At 38.5% G+C, this 21,200-nt stretch overlaps 1 protein-coding gene across 1 annotated transcript in view; it reads right to left on the bottom strand.

Moving 5' to 3' along the window:
• The window catches only part of LOC134057727 (complement C4-like), a 40,907-nt gene extending 19,932 nt beyond the window's left edge, over nt 1–20,975 (bottom strand). Inside the window, exons 1-21 of the mRNA XM_062514725.1 lie at nt 20,911–20,975; nt 19,233–19,425; nt 18,035–18,215; nt 17,309–17,379; nt 16,882–16,967; nt 16,125–16,207; nt 14,880–14,967; nt 12,369–12,474; nt 12,043–12,166; nt 11,606–11,721; nt 10,701–10,868; nt 9,766–9,963; nt 7,981–8,172; nt 6,508–6,657; nt 5,959–6,085; nt 5,526–5,597; nt 4,472–4,672; nt 3,422–3,533; nt 3,125–3,195; nt 2,020–2,159; nt 962–1,174 (exon numbers count right to left, since the gene is read on the bottom strand). Of these exons, the coding sequence (XP_062370709.1) occupies nt 962–1,174; nt 2,020–2,159; nt 3,125–3,195; nt 3,422–3,533; nt 4,472–4,672; nt 5,526–5,597; nt 5,959–6,085; nt 6,508–6,657; nt 7,981–8,172; nt 9,766–9,963; nt 10,701–10,868; nt 11,606–11,721; nt 12,043–12,166; nt 12,369–12,474; nt 14,880–14,967; nt 16,125–16,207; nt 16,882–16,967; nt 17,309–17,379; nt 18,035–18,215; nt 19,233–19,425; nt 20,911–20,975 (2,757 nt within the window). The remainder of the gene's footprint in view (nt 1–961; nt 1,175–2,019; nt 2,160–3,124; nt 3,196–3,421; nt 3,534–4,471; nt 4,673–5,525; nt 5,598–5,958; nt 6,086–6,507; nt 6,658–7,980; nt 8,173–9,765; nt 9,964–10,700; nt 10,869–11,605; nt 11,722–12,042; nt 12,167–12,368; nt 12,475–14,879; nt 14,968–16,124; nt 16,208–16,881; nt 16,968–17,308; nt 17,380–18,034; nt 18,216–19,232; nt 19,426–20,910) is intronic.
• Nucleotides 20,976–21,200: the final 225 nt, after the last annotated feature.

Here is a 21,200-nt window from a genome sequence, read left to right as displayed (position 1 = left end):
TCAGCTTTGTAACCCATCAAATTAAATTCACAGAGGTACTAATTTTTGTAAACCTCTCATGTATGAAACCATGAAAATCTGAGTATATATTGGGTGTTATAATTAAATATTTTTTTCCTTCTGATTCCTAACATCCTTCTCCCTACAATTTCAGCCTTAATAAACTATTGTTATAGCTATTTTTAGTGTTTTGGTGTAAGACTGAACTGTGACACAGTGTCTATATCTATAAAAGCTATAGCCTTTAACAACAGAAGGTTCCCAGCATCCTGTGCCTTATCCTTACTTACATGGCTATGCCCTGGCATGAGGGGTGCAAGGATTCATATTTTGCAGTTTTGTGTGGATGGAAAAAAATCCCTCCATGGATGACTTGGTACTATAACAAGTCTGTGTTGGCGCATGAAAAGTAATTTTTTTCTAAAAGGTTCCTCCTTTTTATAATTTTGAAAGAGAGCTAAGGTATTAAATAGTCAATATAGCATCTTTGTTTGTATGTTTTATATATGTTTTACCTATGCAATTGTTAAGAGTGAAGATTGATCCATTGGCAAGAAGGAATAAAATAGGGTTTAACTTTTTTACTAGCAGAGAGCATTTCCTTCTGAAAAGTTTGCTAGATAGACATCTTCAATCTTGGTTTCACAAGGAAAAAAAAAAATTCATACATGTTGATGAAGCAGAGAGAAATTAAAGATTTTACGATGGGCACCAGCTGAAGAAGTTGTTGCTGTGTCATGGGTAAAGGACTTTTTTTGCCATAGAGAACAAACCTTCCCATATACAATACACACAGAGGCTTAATTTTTTTCCCTGAGTCCTTACTGAAAATAAGATTTCCCAAATTGCTTCCAGCCTCATATTTGTACCATTTCACTCCCTCCACGAGAGCTCCACACATAGTGAGTGTTGTATTTGAGGACAATTTGTGAAGTGCCTGCTCTCAATTAGTTATACATACCACAACTCTGAGATTCTTCCTAATGCTATCACTGTGCCCAGAATCCTGGTCGAAAGCAATGATGGTAATTGGAATTTCTCCCACAATCAGAGGGACAACTGAGAAGAAGGCTGGTGTTGCTGAATTGCCCTTAGCCAGCAGTGACAGCTGCACAGCCCTCGCCGTTGTCTCTGCCGTGCACAGCCCCTTCACTGCATCCATCTTCACTACCACCTGTGGGGACAAGGTGAGGCACAAGAGCAGTCTTAGTGCCTCACTACTCAGGGAAAATACCTCTGGAGAATACCCCTTCCAATGTAAATTGTTCTGTGACCCCATGGTCTGTTAATATTCAGCTATATTGATTAGGGCTCTTCAGAGCCCTAAATCAATGAATCAGCTAGAATTTCTTCATTACACTGAACTTGAAACAGAGTTTTGGCCTATCCCTGAACCACAGTGAAGTAAGAAGGATAGCACATTTTTATACATGCCAGCTCTACACAACTCAATGAAGTTCAGAGGATGCTGGTTGAACAGCTGGTTGGGAGATGGGAAGAAGTGAAAAAAGAGTATCAGCCTTAGGATGATGGAGGCCCTAAGCCCAGTGACAACTGTAGCCATATGCAGGACTGCCTAGGAGTCACATGAAGAGAAAAAGTGGCTCTGTGTTGTATGCTCTATGGGTTTTGTGGCTAACATTGGACGGTGCACTCATACTCATTTACCTCTGTCCCTTGTGTACTTGTGAAGTGGCAGCAAATATCACTGCCAGCAGCTGGGTATTGTGCAGATCAGCAGGCAGCAAAAAAAGGAACAGATTGCTTCAGTGAAGAGGAAGAGGTACCCAAAGACAAATGATATGGCTATGAAGCATGGTGAATAAAATCTGCTTTATATGGTAAGTTTGATTAGCAAGTAGAACTAGATCCTGTCCTTAGGAAAGCTTTCAAGACAGGAGCATTATGTCTGGGCTGTAGGGAGACACTGAAGGGTGGGCATGTCATTCACCTTAAATTTTACAAAACTATAGATCTAGCTAGCTAGGCATGAGGTACAGCAGTTGTTGATAACACTACCTGGAGGTCGTTGGGCAGGTAGTTGTAAACCACTGCTTTTATTTCCAGTTGCTCGTGTCGTCTGACTGAGTATGGTAATCTCAGGGACACAAAAAAGTCTTTGAAAACTGTAAAGGTGTGGGGCTCAGCTACGCAGAACCCTGGGGGGAGAAAAACAAAAACAACTAAAATTGAGAATTACACACTCAACATCAGCTGATTGAAAGTTAAATATCCAATAAAAACTCAGTGCCTGGGCTCCCCTAAGGTCATGAGCAGGAGAAGAAAATAGAAAATAGGCATACTCAGAACTCATTTAAACTCATCTGCACTAGAGACTTATCTAGTTTGACCCCTGGAGTCACTGCCATGGTTTTTGATAGGTAAAATTCGACAAAAGTGTTTGTATGTTTTGTGACTGAAATGTGGCCCAGTTCTCTTTTATTTTTTTTCTTTTGTTTATGTTTTTGTTTTGTTTTGTTTAAAACGCAGTGACCTTTCCTTGCTTGCTAAAAATAAACTCTGTGGCCATCACTGCACCCGTGGATGATCCTCCCCTTCCAAAAGGGAGTAGGCAGTAAAAGACAGACCCTTTGTCTATCCTGCATGGTTCTCATCAACTCCTAGGAGCTCCCAGAGGGCAGCACCTGGGAACCTGGCTCTCTGGTGTCCAGCCCTTGCTTGTCCTTTGCTGGTTTCTTGGTGCTCTTTTCTGCCTTAGAGGCCACAGACTTTCATGTTTTGAGATGGCCAGAGCCTGGTCCCAAAATTATTCAAAGAAAAGTGGTGTTACTACTGCTACCTTTCTTGTGGCTTCCTGGCAATGTGGAAGCTCAAACGAGGTGGTTTATAGAGTGGAAAGAATAAAGGACAGTTTTGATTGTATGATCCGTCATCCTTGAGACCCTACTTCATGTTGCTTTTACAGATATAAATCTATACCTTAACTTCTAGTTGGGCTTTTACATGGCATAAAAGAGAGAAGTAAATATGACCAAATACTTTGTGTTTTTTCAGTACAGAATGTTCTACTCTGTCGACGTAACATTTTATATTTCTTTTAAAAAGTACACATTCTCTATTCATCCATACAAAGAAACAAACAAAAATTACTCAGTACTTATACCTTTTTCAGGAGATATACTTATTGCCTGAATTTCCCAGGTAGTTATAGAGTCAGGAGCAAAGTTTTTTACACTGAAAACCAAAAAAACCCCCATATTAGAAGGCATGTATAAAATGTAAACATTGTCATTTGATGAAGTTTGATTATTGTAAGCGAAAATCTTATTCCCTCTGTTGTGGGGACAAAATATTTGTAAATATTTTGAAGTCTTCTCCATCAGATACTACAAAAACTGATATTTATGTACTTTTGACAGTACAAATCTAAACATATTCATCTAGTCAGGCAATACAGTACCTGTGTTTTCCAGGGCTTTCTACTTCTTCAAAACTCCACCACCAGCTCTCAGGAAAATAACTGCGCAAGCTGACAGAGGTTTCATCAATAAATTCTTCCTGTTCATTGTATTCTGCAAAACAGGAGTGAGGCTTCTTTTTAGAAGTCTTTAACTGCTGAGCTTAAAATTGTCTTGCAGGGAGTCAGCTTGTCAGAGCACCAATAATGCTCTTAATGAAAAGATTTAACCTGTGTTTCATCTTGTACATTAAATAAAAATGTTGAAAAAGGAAAAGCAATGACCATAGCTTGTGACTGAACAAAGAGATAGTTCCTGTTTCCAACTTCAATAACTATATGCTACCAAATGACAAATCAGTCCCCTGTAGTAAGGTTAGCAGAGATGTTCCCACTGTCTCATACTTGTGACTGACAGAGGATGAAAGGTGAAATCTGCAAGAAATGGTAGTAGAAGTTACACACAGAATGGGACCATTTTAGATGCAAACAATTTTCTTTTTTTTTCTTCTTTTTTTTTTCTGTTTTTTTTTTTTTTTTGGTAACATGAGTTGATACATAATGTATAGTCAGAGATAGACTTTAGGGAGAAGAAAAGAAGGAAGAGACAAAATTATTCTGGCTAAAGTGAACCTTTCTCTTGACAGCATTTGGAGGTATTTGGGTGTTATAATAGTAGTACCACTAAAAAGAGTCAGAAATCTGAGACCACTTAGAAACCTGAATGCAGACAACCACCCCCTCACTTGCTCTGCTGCCTATGACCTCTCTGTGGTGTGGGCAGGGGCCCCCCATAACACTGGAGGGGCTAGTAGTGATTGAAGTGATTCCTGCCTTTTCTCATCCCAAGAAGTTATCCCATCCCACTCCCACCTCCCAGGTGCACAGGTGTGAAGATGCAACGCTGCGTGGCTGCTGCACTGTACTGGGGATCTCTGAAATGCTGATGTGAAAACTTCCTCCTCAGCCCCACAGCACAAAAATGCCCCTTAACCCTCCCTGGCCACTGCAAGAAGGGTGAAAGTGGCAGAGCTGTGTGCCACTGCTCCTTACGTCGTGCCAAGCCCACTCTGGTCCTCTGCTTGGCATGCTTCCTGAGGGCTGTGGCTTTCTCACAGCAGTCCTGGAACGCATTCCTGCATTCCCAGGAGCCAGACACCTTTGCCAGCCTCTTTGCACAAGAAAACCTCATGGGATTTAATTTCATTCCATCTTGGCAGCATTTTAGTAGAGCAGTGTTTTGGTATCTGCTGGCTGCAATAGAATTAAAGCCCAGAATTAGTGCTGTATAAGTAGAGATCAATGTAAAGTGTTCATTGTGCTCATTCCTGTCATTCTCTGCCATTAACATTAGTTTCTATTGCAACAGCCAAGCTTCAGCCTGGGACCCTGAAAACAGCTCAGCCTAAAAACAATCCACAAATACAGGAGGAAAGCACAGGCTCTATGGCATCCTAGACATTCTGTTCTAAGTCCTCTCTTCACAGTCAAACTGAATTAAAAATTGAATCCTCTTTGCAGGCTGGAATTCTTAATAGAAATAGCAATACCAGTGTTCTCTTTCTTGAATAAAGAGTCTGATCTCAAAAGTAATGAAGAATCCAATTCCAAGCCTTCGTGCCTTCTGGCAAGAAAATGAGAAAAAAAATTTGCACAAATTGACATTTTATACCAAATACTATACTAACCTTTCTCTTAATTGAAGCACAAAGTACTAAAGTTGGCACAGCTTCAAAGCAGAATGCCAAGAAAAAGTCAGGATTTATAAAATATCTTCTAAGCATATAAATAATTTTGAAAACCTTAAAGCCATGACTGATTACACGGTATGTTGTCTACTAGAAGTGTTTTGCATTTGGGATTATAAAGTGGTGAGCTAGTTTCCATTTATAGGCATCATTTGGTTTTGTTTTTTGAGCTGTTTTGGTGAATGATGCATCACACAGCACAGTACACACACTTGTGCTAGGTTATGTCACATAATGCAAGAACTGGAACTAACTTGGCATCCTTCACTATGCCATCCCTTCTTGCCCCCTAGATCCCAGACACATCCTTTTACCTCCCCCTGCTAAGATTTTCAGGCCACCCAGAGGAGCAGACATACCAATTCCTGACATTTTTTTCTGAAAATCCAAGGATCTCTTCTGCCTTCTGGTGCTCTGAAGGCATTTATATCCTGGAAGGCAGATCAGAAGTGCTTGGTCACGATGATATGACAGGAACAGCCTGATCATTCACATCATTCATCAAGACCTGTCTTAGGACCCATCTCATTGACAGAAGACCCACAATTTGAGGGAGAGTCCCACAAATCTTCCAGCCTAGCCAACTGCTGCCTGCCCCAGCTGAGGTGGTCACCAAAAGACCACCACCCACCCATATATGAGCTGCCAGCATCTGGTGGAAGAGCAGAAGAACTCAAAGGCAAAGGAGATTTTGCAACATCACAGTAAAAATGTTTCTGATTTTTTAAGCAATCAGTCTCCCCAGATCTGTAGTGGTCTTACCCAAATTTCTAAAGGGCAGATTGCACTTACCCTCCCGAATGCTGGATTGAATTGTGTCTGATATAAAAGCCAGACCAACATCAGTAAAAACTTGAATGCTATTTGCACCACCACCCGCAGAACAGCCAAGATCATATGAATTCATAGCATTAAATACCTGCCAAATGAAATGGAACAGATGGATTGTACATGCTTGTAAAGGATTTATACATATATCAAAAAAATTCCTGTAGCTTTTGACTTGCAGAAACAAGACAAACTGGTGGTGCAAGCTACATCTGGAAGCAGATTAAAGCTGAGGGATGTTTTAGTTAGGGAGTGCTTTAAAGCCATGCTTTTTTAAATTTACAAACTTTTATTCCATAAGATAGATATCTCCATCTTAAATATACCATACATCTTAAACATGCCAATCATCTTATATAGTTCCTAAATTGCAAAAGAAAAAAACATTTTCAAGTTTAGCAAAACATTCTCTAAGCAATTAATAGAGATTAATTACATTTTGATCCTCTTATTAGTCATGGAAAAATTTGCTTGATTAGTAGATGTGATATATTCTTCTTGCAAATATCTTACTTTTTTGGCTGTAAGCTTATTTTTCTTATTCAGAATAAAAACTGCCTTATCAACCGCAGCTAAGGCAACTTTTCCCGCATGGTCCATTTCAATCTGTAAATTGATGGGGTCTGTTGGTTCATACGTGTCTTGTTCAGTTGTCACTTTAATCTAAATAGAAAAGATTGAAACAATAGTATCATATTTGTTAATAAGAAGTGAAGACTCTTTGGGCCAGGAATGCTGTCAGCTGTGACTGTCAGCAGTCAGAGGCTGGGAAATGTTCCTGTTTTGTGGAGTTTCTGACTGTCATGCTGTGTTTTGAAACACATAGGTGCAGATATTTCACACTGAAGGAAATCATGGGGAACTGAAAGATGTGTCTCGCAGAATACTGGATGTTGGCTTTCAATGGCATTTGAGCACCAAGGGAAGTTAAAAGTTTGTGCTAGGCATTTGTGGAACTGGTGTCTTCAATAAAATGTTGTTATTTTCCAATGGAAACAAAATTACCATGAAAGATATTAAAAGACTAATGTACAAAGGTAACCAACTTAAACCAGCCTGTAATATTGCCTGCTTTCTATCACACACTTGAATAAGTTTTAGCATGACTGAGTAAACACAGATCTGGCTCTGATGCACACACTTCTGTGGGTTAGGAGGAAGTAGACATGTCGATTATAAAATAATAGGGAATTATTACTAGAAATGCCTGTGAACATTCCTGAATTTTGTCCTTGTAAAAATGAAGGATTGGCTTGTCTGTTTATGATGGATGATTTTTTCTTGAAAACATTTTTTCTCCCAATAGATTATCATATTATTTTTCAAAAACAAACATTTTCTGTGGAAAAAAGAATTTTAGGCAGCTGACAATTTTCAGCAACTGTGTTTCATGCTATTGGGAGAAATTTCTGTGTCTCGTTTTTTTTTTTCATTTTACCTTAGGGTCCCAAAATGAGGAGAAGGAAGAGGAGGAAGAAGGTAAAAGAAGTGCTTAGCTGGTCTCCTATTTTATCCACATTTCATTTTGTAATATAAACTGCTTTTTAAAGCGCTTTTTAAGTGCTACCAAATCTCAGAAAATTACTTTTCATCTAAATTAAAAAGCTTGAAATATTACTTCAAACTCATATTTTTTCTCCCCAATAAACCGCTTCACTTTCTTTCATGTGCTATATCTACAAAAAGACAAAGTTACAAAGAGATTGATTCTTCCCCCTCAACAATTCTATTGGTGTTTTCTTGAGGATTTCCAAAATATAGATGCTTACAGGGGGTGACTTTTTTCTGTGAGAAATTTTATATTTCATCTCTTTGAGGCACAACCTGGGAGCCTTTCCGAGATATTCCTTTTGGCACAACTCCTGATGACTCCATTTCAATACAAATGATTTATAATCACAGGCCTGCACTTGCTCTGCAAGTACCCTATTAAAAAAAAAATAAAAATTGGAATGTAACAACAAAAGCCATGAGCTTTGAAAGCACCTTTCCTTCGCAGACATCCATGACATCCACCCGCACAGAATCAGCAACAATCTCTTGCCGACCCTCATTCCCAATGAAGTAGTAGGCTAAAAATCGAAAGGCAGGCACCATCTTCTGGGTGATTTTAAGGTTTATTACTTTGTTTGAGGATGGGACCCTTCCCAGAAGCTCAGCTTGTCCCTTTGCCACAACCTGCAAGGCAGAAATAAAGAGCAATCAAATACTGTGACCATGCCCCAGCAAGGGCATTATGTTGCATAATTTTACTTTTTTTTCTTTTCCTGAGGCAATTTCTGCTTAAAATACATTTTCTTCTAATGGCATTAACAGTTTTGATTGCCAAGCTGCATGCCAGTAGTCGGGTACAGGAGGAGGAGACCTGCACACTGTGGTGGTGAAACTCTGCTACACTGGTCTTGTGGCTCAGGTATGAACACAAATCTGTCACCCTCCACTCAATCTTACAGCTTGAGAAGGGGTACCCAGATAGTAGTATAAATTTTGGCTTCCACAGTGATTGGCCATCACACTCAGCATTATTCAATCTGTAATCAGTATACTGAATCTTTCAGATGGTGGGAAAGAGTTGGAGCAGGAAGTTTCAGTACCAAGTACCAAAGACTGCTCTTTAGCTGATTTCAGCCCATCTCTCACTATTTAACTCCTTCCTTCTTACATGATGTTAACTATATTCATGGGTGGCCACAGGAATGCAAACAGGCACAGTGGCAGGACTGAGAGTGCTCTTCCGTGAGAAAAGCTTTCCTAAACACACAAATAATGGGTTTCAGGAAGAAACAAAGGCATGCTACAGCCTGTCCTGAAATCCTCACTGCCTTTGTTTGGGCAACCAAAGTTTGGGAGAGACCCTCACTGCTGAGCTCCAGCAGTGCCTACCACCATCCCTCCCACATGTCCTGCCTGCCCAGCACTACACCTTCTCAAAACCTGGCAGCACCAATTCCAGCCCTGTGATACCTCATCCAGAGAAAACAATCCCCAAACTTAAACTTAGCTCCTAGGGATACAATTATTCCAATATATCAGAGTCCTACTAAAAATAAATGGCAACTGATATCTTGGCACTCCTCCTGTGAGATTTGGGCTGCCAAGGGAAATTAGGGCAAAGAGAGGGAGAAGGGGATTGAACACATTTCACATTCAACAGATCCACTTCTGGAATGTATGTACCCATGAGCACATTTGTATCATTCAGCAAAAATAAATAATATGCATTTTTCATGCCCCAAAAATATGTGCAAACACATAAAAAATATCGGGATCATAGAAATAATTTCTTGAAGGGACCTATGGCGATCTCTAGTCCAGCTGCTTGCTCTAAGACTAGGTGAGACTCATAAAGTTTTCTCTTGTTGAGTGCTGAATTTTTCTAAGGCTGGAAAATCCCTCAACTCTCTCGGGAACCTCTTCCAATATTGCACTCATCACTACTAAACATAGTTTTCCAAAATTAATCTTCCAGGTGCTAATCCTTAATTCTTGGTCCCAATAGAATGCTTATGGTTATATGGTGTGACATCACCAAGGACATCTTGTCTCCATAAGCCTTAATTCCTCTTCAAGTAGTTTTAGTTTCCTATTAACTCACTCTTAGGCTCATTACCAAACTGAACAAACCCAGTTCTATCAGCCTGTTTTGGTGGGTCTTGTGTGCCAGAACACTGATCAATCATCCCACCTGCCCTTTGCTGGACCTCCTTGGTTTTCCCTTGTATCAATAACCAGGTGAATGTTCCAGGTTGAACAATTTCTAAAAGAAATTACCATATAATAGAAATAGCCAATGTTTCCACCGCCAGACTGATGAATATCATTCAAGGTGATGGGTAAGGTATCTCCAGGTGCCACAATGGTGTGTGGGATGCTGATGCTGAGGTAATTTGGGGAAGCAGACTGGTATCTTTCAGCTCTGATACTGGCTTCAGGTGATTCTAACCTTTCTTTACCCTCTTCCGCCTTCACCTGTATGGCAAGAAAAGGACAGAGTTAGTAAAGCATCCCACAGGAGATAGTGTATAGTGTCACCAATAATTCATATTTTGCCAGGTTATTTGGAAAAATGCTGTGAAGTAAGAGGAATAATTGCTGAGTCCTCATTAGCAGAACTTGGCACCAAACCCCATGATCTTAATTATTTTATTCTCTCACCCCATTTACTTCTTGCTGTATTTGCATTGGGTATTTTTCATCCTTGTCTCTTTCTAAATGAGAATCAATGGGTCAAAAATCACAGTGATTTTGTACTCAGACGAGTTTTTTCCCATTTTATATTGTGCACATAATTGAACTTTCTGAGTGGGCAGGTATCAATGACTCTTCATTGCTCAGGACTTTTTCTTTCACTTTCTTCTCAAAATTTTCTATCACTTTGTATGATGATATTCCTTACAGACCCATTTCTGTCCTTCATGCTAGGCAAATGCACATCCAGAACACAAAAATGCACGGATATAACCAAATCATGCATTCCCAAGGCTCTGATGTACAAGAGTGTCCTTCCCTTGACACATCCCTCATCCCTGCTCTCTCTAACATATCTTGCACTATCTGGACAAGGATCTGCAGGTGGTGTAAGAAATCATGTTCCACCCTCTGTGCTAAGTCGATTAAAACTGATCATCTTCACAGTCATTTATAACTGTCCGGTGAGCAGTTCTCAGTGGGATACTTTTAAACATGGATGTTTGCATTTTCTTTACCTTTACTTCAAGCATTTGAGCATCTCTGGGGATGTCGAATGTTATGGAGACCAGACCCTCTCTATTACAGGAAGCAGTCTTCTTCACTGGAGGTTTTCCAGGCAAAGTAACAGTGGCAGAGATAAATAGGAAGGCAGCAGGAGAACCATCAACCGAAGTGGCAGATACCTATTTAAAAAAGAAAGAAAAAATTCTGTAATTCAAAGGATATGCTATGTTTAAAATTGCCACAAACAAGAAACAATTATAATTAAAATTTTTTATAAACAGAAAAAAATATAAAACTATACACACCAGCATTCAAAAATTTGAGCTTTGAGAAAAGGGAATAGCAATTGATTCAGTCTGGTTTTCAGTTAAGGTAAAAATCTGTTAGCACAGATAACAAAATGCCTCAGATTTTCACTTAGCGTCCTTTTGTCCTAGAAATATTTGTCATTAACTATTATAAGGTAAATTTCTGACTTTAACTCTTTGTTAAAAAGAGTTAGAAAACCCTAGAAAAACGAAGGGGTGAAGTTTCAAGTCACATAAACTTAAATGCATTTTTTTTAAAGGCAACACCCTGTTTTACTTTTCAGAATTTTAATTTGTTCTGGGATTAATTTGCTACAATATTCTTGTTTCAATCTTTTGATATGGAAGTGAGGAAGAGATTATGTTTTATAAAACTCTGTAGTGCAACAGTGCACATTGACTTCTAGAACAGAAAACCGGGGTTTTCTGGGTGTTTAGGCTCTGAGCATACAGAAATGAGACAAACCAGACACACAAACAGTAGCTCTGCGTTGGGCCTATTCTTGAAGGTCTCTGTCCTACAGGGTTCACAGAAGATCAGACAAGGAAAGAGGGCAGATATAAATACACTGCTGTGGAGGCAGACAGATAGTCAGAACACTACCTACCATAACAGAAAAGGGGGCTCCAGGCACAAAATACTTTTTGGTGTTAGACAGATCAACAGCATAAGGAGATCTTACAAACTTCACACTGTTGAGTTCCTCTTCCCTCATCTCGCCACCTGTTAATATCAAACAGTATGCGTTGCTGTGGTTGCACTAACTATGGACTTGCATACCTTGGATACCTAATTTTCTGGAAGATTTTATTTCCATTTTCAGCTGCTGCTGAGAGTTAATGTTACCTAATGTCATATTCTGCAACTTGGAGCTTGAGCAACCGCTTTCCATTCAAGATTCTTCTAGTTAATTCCCTACAGCATGAGAAAGTTTTGCAGCAAAGATGGATCCAGTGAGACCAGATTCCCCACATAACAGGCTACACCAGAGAAAGATCAGTGTGAATCATACAGACTGCATCAGCTGAGCCATACTGTACTCACTTGCAGTTTCTACAGCGGTAACAGCGACATATAAATGAAACCCTTCCAGAGTGGAAATACTCTTTTTCAATTTCTCTTCCAAAAGTGGTGTATTTAGTGTAACTCTTCCTTTTCCATTTTGGATCTAAAACAAAAGTGAAAAAAAAAAAGAAGAAAAAATAAAAAAAAGAGACAGTCCTTACTGGCTTATTGCCATGAGAAATAAAATAGTGTTGCTTATATTGCTTTTATCACGACTACAATATTATGGACTTCTAAGTTTCCAGAATTTCTGACAATATTCAGCTTAGGTAGGACAAATCAGAGTAGTTCTACAGAATACTTACTGATAGCTGTTGCTCCAGGCCTGGAATGAATATTTTGTTCTCATTTTCATCAATTATGCCAAATCGTACATATGCAGCACCTTGAATCTCTTTCCCATAAGAGTGTCTTTGGAAGGAAGAAAAGTGAGGAGAGGGATCATTATTATAATAAAAAGCAGGTGTAAGGCAGACTAATAATTTTATATGGAAAAAATGGAATATTTGTAGGCATCTCATTTGTAACTAATAATTTGAAAATAAAATTTAGTCCCACTCTCTCGTAAACCAAACATGAAAACTTCTACTGATCTTTGTGCCAAGTGGTGATTTCAAATGCATAGATATTTATAGCAAAAGCCACACTGGTAGAATCACTGGGGAGACATTATCTGATAAAATTTGCACGAGAGTAATTGGGGGTTTTTTAGACAAACTAACGAGGACTTCAGTTGCACAGAGAGGTCTTACACAACTCATCCCATTTATCTTGGATCAACAGCTAATTCCTTTGTATGACACACCACATGAGCAGAGAATAGAAAATAAGGGATCAGATAATAATTTCAGGGACTGATATGAAATATATGGTACCTCTGAAGACCTACAGGAGGAAGATCCTACCTGCTGATATTTTAACACCTGCACTGGGTAGAGTGGACCTCCTCTGCCCCATGTTGCTCCTACAGATTTAGGCAGTATGGCATAAAGGTCCTCTTGTAAGTGAAACATTTGCCAGATCTGGCCAGAACACCCCTGAATATTTGATAAAGGTTATAGGAGAGAGAGGATAGGGCATGTTGCACCTGGCTCTGTACTCAAGAAAGCCCTGGCAGATGGCATCTTCCAGCAGCACAGTGTGCAATGGGCTACATAAGACCTGCCATTGCCACGGTTTTCTCATTTGCTTGTGGAAATCCTGCTTCACCTCAGTCCTGTAATGGCTTATTTTTGTTTAAACAAAGCTGCTTTCAAATTGACCTGATCAGCAGCACTGATCTATACCAATAAAGCCAATGGAGAGGCAGCTCTTATGAAAACTGCATTAAATGCCAGAGCTAATAAATGGGAAACAATAGTCAATGACACCAAGTAACTTCATTACATGCATGGCCAGTTCAGAGAAATAAGTTCAATTATCAGGAATTCCATATACTGATTTTGATGAAAGTCATGCAGGCCTGTGTAGCAGCACTGGGACTTTGTCCAATACGGAAAGAAATGGTATCCAGTTATTGAACACCAATTTTTCTTCTTAAATAATTATGATATTAACGAGAAGTCAAATATATATGAAGTCTATAAACTCAAAATAGAGTGCTGCAATAGCACAGAAAAAAAATTAGAAAGGACTAAAGTACTAAAGCAAATTATTCAAAATCATATCACAATATCAAGTGATCATGATTAAAGCTAGGGATTATTCAATAGAACCAAATAAAGAGTTGAAAGTGATCAAGAGGAGATAAGAAGAGTTGAGTTTGTTCAGGTAAGCACAAGGAAATGGATACAGGCTCTGTCTGCCCTCTCAAGGTGTGCTGGGGAATGGAGGGATCAGCAGAGTCAAGGACAGCAGGCAGAAGTCCAACAGTCTTCACTCCTTTAAAACTGAATAGATTTCTCCCAGCTATAAAAGAAAGCCTGTGGCTTCCACCTGCCTGGTCTCATTTAATAACATTTATTTCTCTTTAGAAAAAGAAAAAAATGCAAAGGTATCAAGTTCTGATTTAGTCATTCTCCTAGAAGGCAGTTTCTTAGCATTTCCACGCTTATGAAACCTGAAAATTCAACAGCCAAAAAAATATTTTTATTAAAAATATTTTGATGAGTTAAATTTGCATTGCCCACCTTCCTTAGTTACTCTGTGTTTGATGCCATTCTAATTTGGTATGGGACCAGTTGTAATACATTTTCCATTGAGCCCTGCCCTGTGGTCTGGCCAGTCTGAGAGCTCTGTAGCCATGGCACACCCAGATCAGTGCACTGCTGTGCAGCAATGCACATGTGATGCTGTAGTGATGGTCATTGAAACTCCTCTGATTAATCGTGTTTATCTACCTGGAAGAGTTTCTGCTTAATCATTATTCACAAACACTAGCTTACTACTTACAGACCTCACTGTGTTTTGAGAAAATGCCATACCCAAACCTGAATTCAACTCTACTTAAATTATGTTCCATAGCACATTGGAGGCTTTAGAACATTTCTAAATGCTTAAACTAAAAAGTATACAGAAAACCAAGTGATCAGTTTGCCTGGAACCTCGCTTAGCGACACAGAGGAGAATCCTAAATAGCCACCTTTGCCAACAAACTGAAATATTCAGAAAATCTTGCTCCAGATTGATCACCAGGTAGCACTTGGCACTGATAAAAGTTCAATGTTCAGTGGTGGAAACAGAGAGTATATAAGATTAGGCAAATCCAAATAAAGCCAGAAGCTAGTTAACCATTAATCACAAGAGAAAGGAAGATGTCACAAAACTCATATTGGCTTATCTGACTCCTAAAGCAGTCTGGCTCTGAGCACACCTACCTTGCCTCGATATCAAACACAAAGCTTTCATTCCAGATGTGGTAGTACGGATGAAGTGGGATGAGTTTGACTTCAAAACTTGGAAGTTCTGCGTGAGCAAGAGAAGACAAAAAGTCATGACATGCAAGTTTCAAACATACCTTAAACTCCTGTTGTGGCAACACCCATTGACACAATGCAGTTGCACTAAGGGGAGGTTTTAGTCTGAATTAACAGTCCTCTTTTGAAGAAAATCTACTGATCATTTTCCCTAATTCTTCTTTGCTTCACATAGTGGAGCAGTCTTCCAAGCACACAATTTTTTTTTTTTTAATTTACAATGAAAATAAGGCAGAAGATAGACCGACTGCTCATGAAGTGCCCTGGACTAGGAGCAGGCTGAATTAAACCCACCCTGAAATGGGTAGAGTGTGGATATGAGCTCCTCAGCATCAGCTGTGTCACACTGAATTTGCTCCTACAAAGCCAACCTATTTGCTCCTGCAGGTATATCAGAGTGATTTTCTTCTTCTTACAGCTGCTTGGAGAGAAGGCAGTAACCTCCATTATTCTGCTACCTTCACCAGCTGAGACAAAATCAGTTTTGTTAAACTGAGATTTTCATACAATCTCAAGGTTTTCTTTTGTCTTTAAAAGAAAAAAAAAACCAAAAAAAACCAGAACAATGAAACAACAAACCCACGTTAATTTTACTAGAAGGTATAATTTCAGTGTAAATAAATCAAGCCACTTCTTATCCCAAATTGTTACATTTTTACATTTTTACTTTACCAAAGGTCCCTTATTTTCCCTAAAAGAAGGTTCTTTGAGGATAGGAAAAACTAATAAACTTCCAGATTGAATTTGACTGTTGCAAAATGGGCAGCTGTTTATTTCCCTTTTTTCCACACTAGCCTTCACTGCAAACTTTAGCCAGAATTGCAATGACTTCAAATTAGAGCTCATCTCATCTTTCTTCCTTGTGGTAGGAGAGCCCTTCCAATGTTTTGTTACAAAATGTTAAAAAAAGTCTTTAAAAAGTTACTAAATCTTCATAAAAATAGAGGTGTTTCTTTTTTAAAATGTGAGTGGAAGCCACACAAATCCTGAGGGGTATTTTGTACATCAGAGATAGCAATGATGAAATGAAACATCATGAAAGTTGTCCCTAGTGCCTAACTACAGCCAGATTTAACTACTGCAGTATATTTTTAAAACACAGTGATAACTTCTTATATTTATAATGCAAATTTTATAATATCTCACCATATCTTTTAACTTCAAATTCAGTGGAAACATTAGACATTTCATGTTGATGAAACCAGGCTTTGATTTTCCAAGTTCCAGGCCTAAAATCCAGATTCAGCAGAAAATAGTTAATTACAATTCCTCAGATATTTTATCATGCCAACATATAAATTATCATTGAATTATAATATTTCCCTTGCTTTATCTCATTATCTAATTAATTAATGGCTTTATTTTTGCTGGGAGGAGCCAGTAACATATTTTGAAATGTCTTAGGAAACACTCAAAATAAGTATGAGGAAGTAAGATAACGTATTTGCAAACCACTACCTTTGAAAGGTCTGCAGAAACAGAGAATTCATCAAATATTTCCGATAGCTTATCTTCACTGAGATATCAAAATCAACCTAGCATGCCAGAAGACCCTGAATATTAAGTAAAAGCTTGGCTGTTTGAAATCAGAGATAATGAATGGCACTTTGCAGACTGGCCCTTTTAGAAGCGCTCTCTTGAATGAAGCCATACTTTTGAGCAGATATTAAAACAGTTTGTTAAAGTTTTCTTTACCAGGATATGTGTTGCTAATTGCTGCATATTAACAGTAAATTCTGGACTCATCTCTCCAAGATGAGGTGCTTAAAGGTAAAAAGATATTGATCATAGGTTCAATATGTGCCCCGTGGTGAAAGACAATTTTGAAGGATAATGCAAGCAATTCAGTGGTTAAAAATCTTAATCTACAGGTTTTGATGCAAAAGGCACAGCAATAACATACTCAGCAATGTCAGGTATATCAAAGTGTTCACCAAACACCGTGTTTATTTTCTGGTCTGACTTTTTAACCACCATTCCCTTGGAATTCTGTTGAGACAGAAGAAGAAAACATGAAATTACGCACCAAGTGTCAAACATTTACAAAAGCTCAGGGTCGTATCCTAGTCCTATGGGAGAGAAAATGCTTTGCTCACTTTTGTACTTTAATATTCACATGTCTCCATGTTTCTGACACGATATGATATATGATATATGAATCATATCATATGTTCCTGAAAAATAACTACAGCTATTTCTCTATGGGCAAATGCAGATTTCTGGAGAGGAATACCAGTTATAGTTCTGCTCTTGGATGTTTTGTACAAGTTTCCCATAGCTCCTGTGCTGAAGAAGAACTCATCAACTCATCAGTGTTTTTGCATACTTACTAGCACAGCAACCGTAACCGTGTCATGTGTCGGCCTCATAGCATTGTCCAGAATGAAGATCCTGTATCTGACTGTTTAACAGAAGAATAAATACATTCACAAATTTCTTTCTGGCCTTTCTAGATACTAATCATTGCAATCTGTAAACTGAGTTACTAAATTTAAGATAAAACATTTTCTTTTAGTGAAAAGAAATCTGAGAAATTTAAAAAAATAATTGCTTTCTTCTGTAGCCTTCCCATGTTACAGGACTAGACAAGTTTTTGAAGCAAATTCAGAAAATTACTCATGAAACTTCACTCACTTTTGTATTCCTTCTGCAACTGAGGCCTGAAACCAAACTCAAACACATTTTTTACTTCTATCTTTTGTTAATTAATTAAATTGGTAAGCAACAAAGCAGTAGTGATTGTAAAGAGTAAAGGTAACTTATTGCTGGTGTTACAAGCAGAAGCCGTAAGAGTTTGTTTTGGCTGATTTCTCATGATTTTTTTTTCCCAAAGGAATGTCACCATTAATATTTTTGAACAAAAAGGAGCAGCTTTTGTCTGTCTCCTTTAGAAGTGACTGTGGCTCCAGAGGCACTTCTACAGGGGCTGCTGCAATGTGCAGAGCAGACCCTACAGAAGTCCTGGCTGACAAACAACCGGGTCGTTATTACTTTTTCTAATCCTGCCCTTGTAACATCCATATTCAACACCTGAAGAGCAGCATTTGTATTTTAACCTTGGGAACTCGGTGTGTATATGGGCTTATCTGTCTGGATAAAAATGTAGCCTTTCTTGGAGGAGAGGAGGATGCGAGTGCTCTTGGCAGTCGAATAAAGCTCCTTGCTCTCAGTGACCAGTAGAACATATGGCAGATTACTCTTCTTGAACAGGTTCTGCTGCAGAGCCCCTGGCTGGACCTGAAGAGAATAAAAGGGAAAACCCCATGGAGTCAGAGATGAACCTGGTAACTTTGGGACCACACAGCCAAGGCCCCACTAAAGCTGAAATGCTTAAAGAATCTTACTGGCACCACTGAACAGAAGATTCATTATTATATCTTTCTTACTAGGTGTTATATCTTTCATACTAGGTGAATATTTCTTTTAAAGTAGAAATACACTCTAATCCTCCATTTTCCACCACAGAAATACTTTTTCTTCTGTCCAGTGTCAATAACTCCAGGTGGGAGAATTCAGTCTACATGCCTGTTGATTTCCATTTATCATGTATCGTGTAATCCCTATTTATGTTAAAAACTCGGTTTTGAGATTCCTGGTTTACTTCATAAAGTTTAATGTGGTATTTCTAAACATCACCCTCAACAGGAGCCTGATTGAAAGCTCAGCTGTTAGCTTTGGGAGTAACCAACCAGAGCTAAATTACATATTGCTGCATGCTTTTTTCCCAACCCAATAGCCCAAACTAGTGCTACTGAATCCTGCCAGACTTCAAAGAATGGTGCCAGAAGCAAATGATGCAATATAGGATGTAAAGAATTAATCACCTAAAATAGCTGCAGAAAGAACACAGGCTTTGGTCTGAGAGACTACGCATTTTTAAAGGTTTTTCCTGTATTGTAAAATGGCCAATGGTTAGCCAAAGGCATTAATGCGGTCATATTTTAAGTGAGGCAGAAAACCCAACAGAGATAAAACAATTGGATGTGTTCAAATTAAATTTCATTTATCACCATGTGAGAAAACCTTGAGCTTGTTATATGGGCACAAAAGAATATTCACCATCACCCCTGAAATGACATTAGGCATTGTTTTATTAGCTGGTTGGGTGAATAGGTTGCTGCTGAGACTGGAATTGGTTTTGTCACGTGTCTCTCGGGATCAGTGTTGTCTCGGTTCCATCCTATTCCAAGTAGAGATTATGTGCTTTTATCACCAAATAAAAAAAGTTTTAAACCACTGTGATGACAGACTCACCATAATTTTTTTCATCTCTTGATAGCCATTATCTTGATTAAGGTTAAAGTAGATCCTCTCTGACAGGAGCTGATTTTTTGTCTCATCTTTGAAGTATGCAGTAACTTGCACAGGGCTCTGTGCCCCGTGGACTTGGACTGCTATTGTCTCATGTGTGCCCAAATGCACCACATTTGGGGCAGTAATAAGAAATCTAAAACAGCAGAAAAACAGATTGTCCAGTATGTTCAATGAATGTACAAACAATATGAATTTTAAAGATAAAAGAGGCTCTCACAAAATAGCTGAGCTTGGGACTTGTGGAGATCACCTAATCCATTGCCATTGTCAGTCAGAGTGGAGGTTAAAAGAAAATAATTTTCTCTGACTGATCGCCAAATTCTGAACTGTTCCATTTAAGTCCTATAAAACATCAATCACTATACACAGATGAGAAAAAACCCTGCAGTTTTTCTCTGCAGGGGCTACCAATGGAATTTATAACCTGGTGTAATTCAGAGAAAGCTCTATAAACTCAAATTTCTGAAACAGAATGAGGTCATGCATTGAAAGATGGCGAATACATAAATTCATAAATACACAAAGAATGCTACAAAGTCACATATCTTCATGTATTAGCACTCACATTATGACAGTTTATACTTTAATGTGTCAGAAGGTATCAATTCCCTATATAACCATATGAATGGGGTTACAAGTAGTTGATCCTCCTTACAACATCACTGTGAAAAGTTGGAAGTGAGAGATCCCAGAAGGTAAAATCACATCCCTGGGAAGGGCTGAGTTGGAGGCTAAACTGCTTGGGATTTATTTATTTTTTTTTCCTCTTATTTTCCTTCATTCTTAACCCTACTCTGGTGCTCCCTAGTAATTGATTTCATGACGTTTAAAATGTAGATCATTATCCTTGCTTTCATTTTTTTCAAGTCTATTTTACACAAAATGATTTGCAAAAATTAGAGAACAGTGTGAGGAGCCAAGTCCTGTCTCTTCATCTATGATATCACACAGACAAAGAACAGTTCTGAGCTCAAGACAGGTGCTTTCGGAAAATAATTATTCTGCAGAAGACTTCTAAAATGAAAGGTGAATGATTTTGCTATTATCAGAATGGGTTGGCTGAAGTCTCTTTTTTTACTTTTTGAAAAAAAGTTTCTTCTTTCTTAAGTGTATAAATTGAAAGGTGGGGTATAGAAATCAGGGAATAAAGCTGATATTTAATTTCATTCACTTGGAATCTGTTGGCTTGAGCAAAAGGTGACAATAGGCCTGGCTTACATGTAAATCTCCACTGAAATAGAGGATAAATACAGAATACCGAAGGTCTCCCAGAAGTAAAACCTTTGCTTTCTGCAATGTATAAATCAATTATAGAGTCTTTTTCCCCAAGATTTTTCAATCTAGTAAGTGCGACAAACAGTAGATGAGCAAACAGCAACAAGAGAGTGAACAACATGCTTTAGTAGTACATTTTCAATTAATGGTTCCTGAGAGAAGATTTTTCCTTAAAAGGGTAATTTTAAGCTTTTTACTTCTTACCTATTTAAGGTTACACAAATTTTCAGTTGTCCAAGAAACTTGTTTTTTTTTATTCTCTAGCGAGAGGGAGAGAATATTTCCTACCTTCACTTTCAAGGGATTTGTTAGGACTGAAGAATTTGTAATAAAATATACTTACGATGGTGCTTGCTGTGTATTGGACAACAGCAAACAAAAGCTCAGCAACAGTACCAGCCTTTCCATTGGAAAACGCTACAACATCTGCAAAACAGAAGTACCAAAGAGCCACCATCAGTCCAGGTGCTGGCTGTAGGAAATGGGCTGACAGCACACTGGAGCAAATAATGTAGCCTACCCTGGTTATTTATTAATAGCTTGCAAAACTGTGCAAGCAATAGTGATGGACATGCTGGTGGTGCACACAGTAATACTCTAGGGAGAAACATCATGGACGAAGTCACAATTTTA

The sequence above is a fragment of the Cinclus cinclus genome, chromosome 2 (assembly GCF_963662255.1).
Source record: "Cinclus cinclus chromosome 2, bCinCin1.1, whole genome shotgun sequence".
In the NCBI taxonomy this organism is placed as follows: domain Eukaryota; kingdom Metazoa; phylum Chordata; class Aves; order Passeriformes; family Cinclidae; genus Cinclus; species Cinclus cinclus.
The sequence above is the reverse complement of the archived record's forward strand: the minus strand, read 5'-3'. Positions and strand labels throughout refer to the sequence as shown.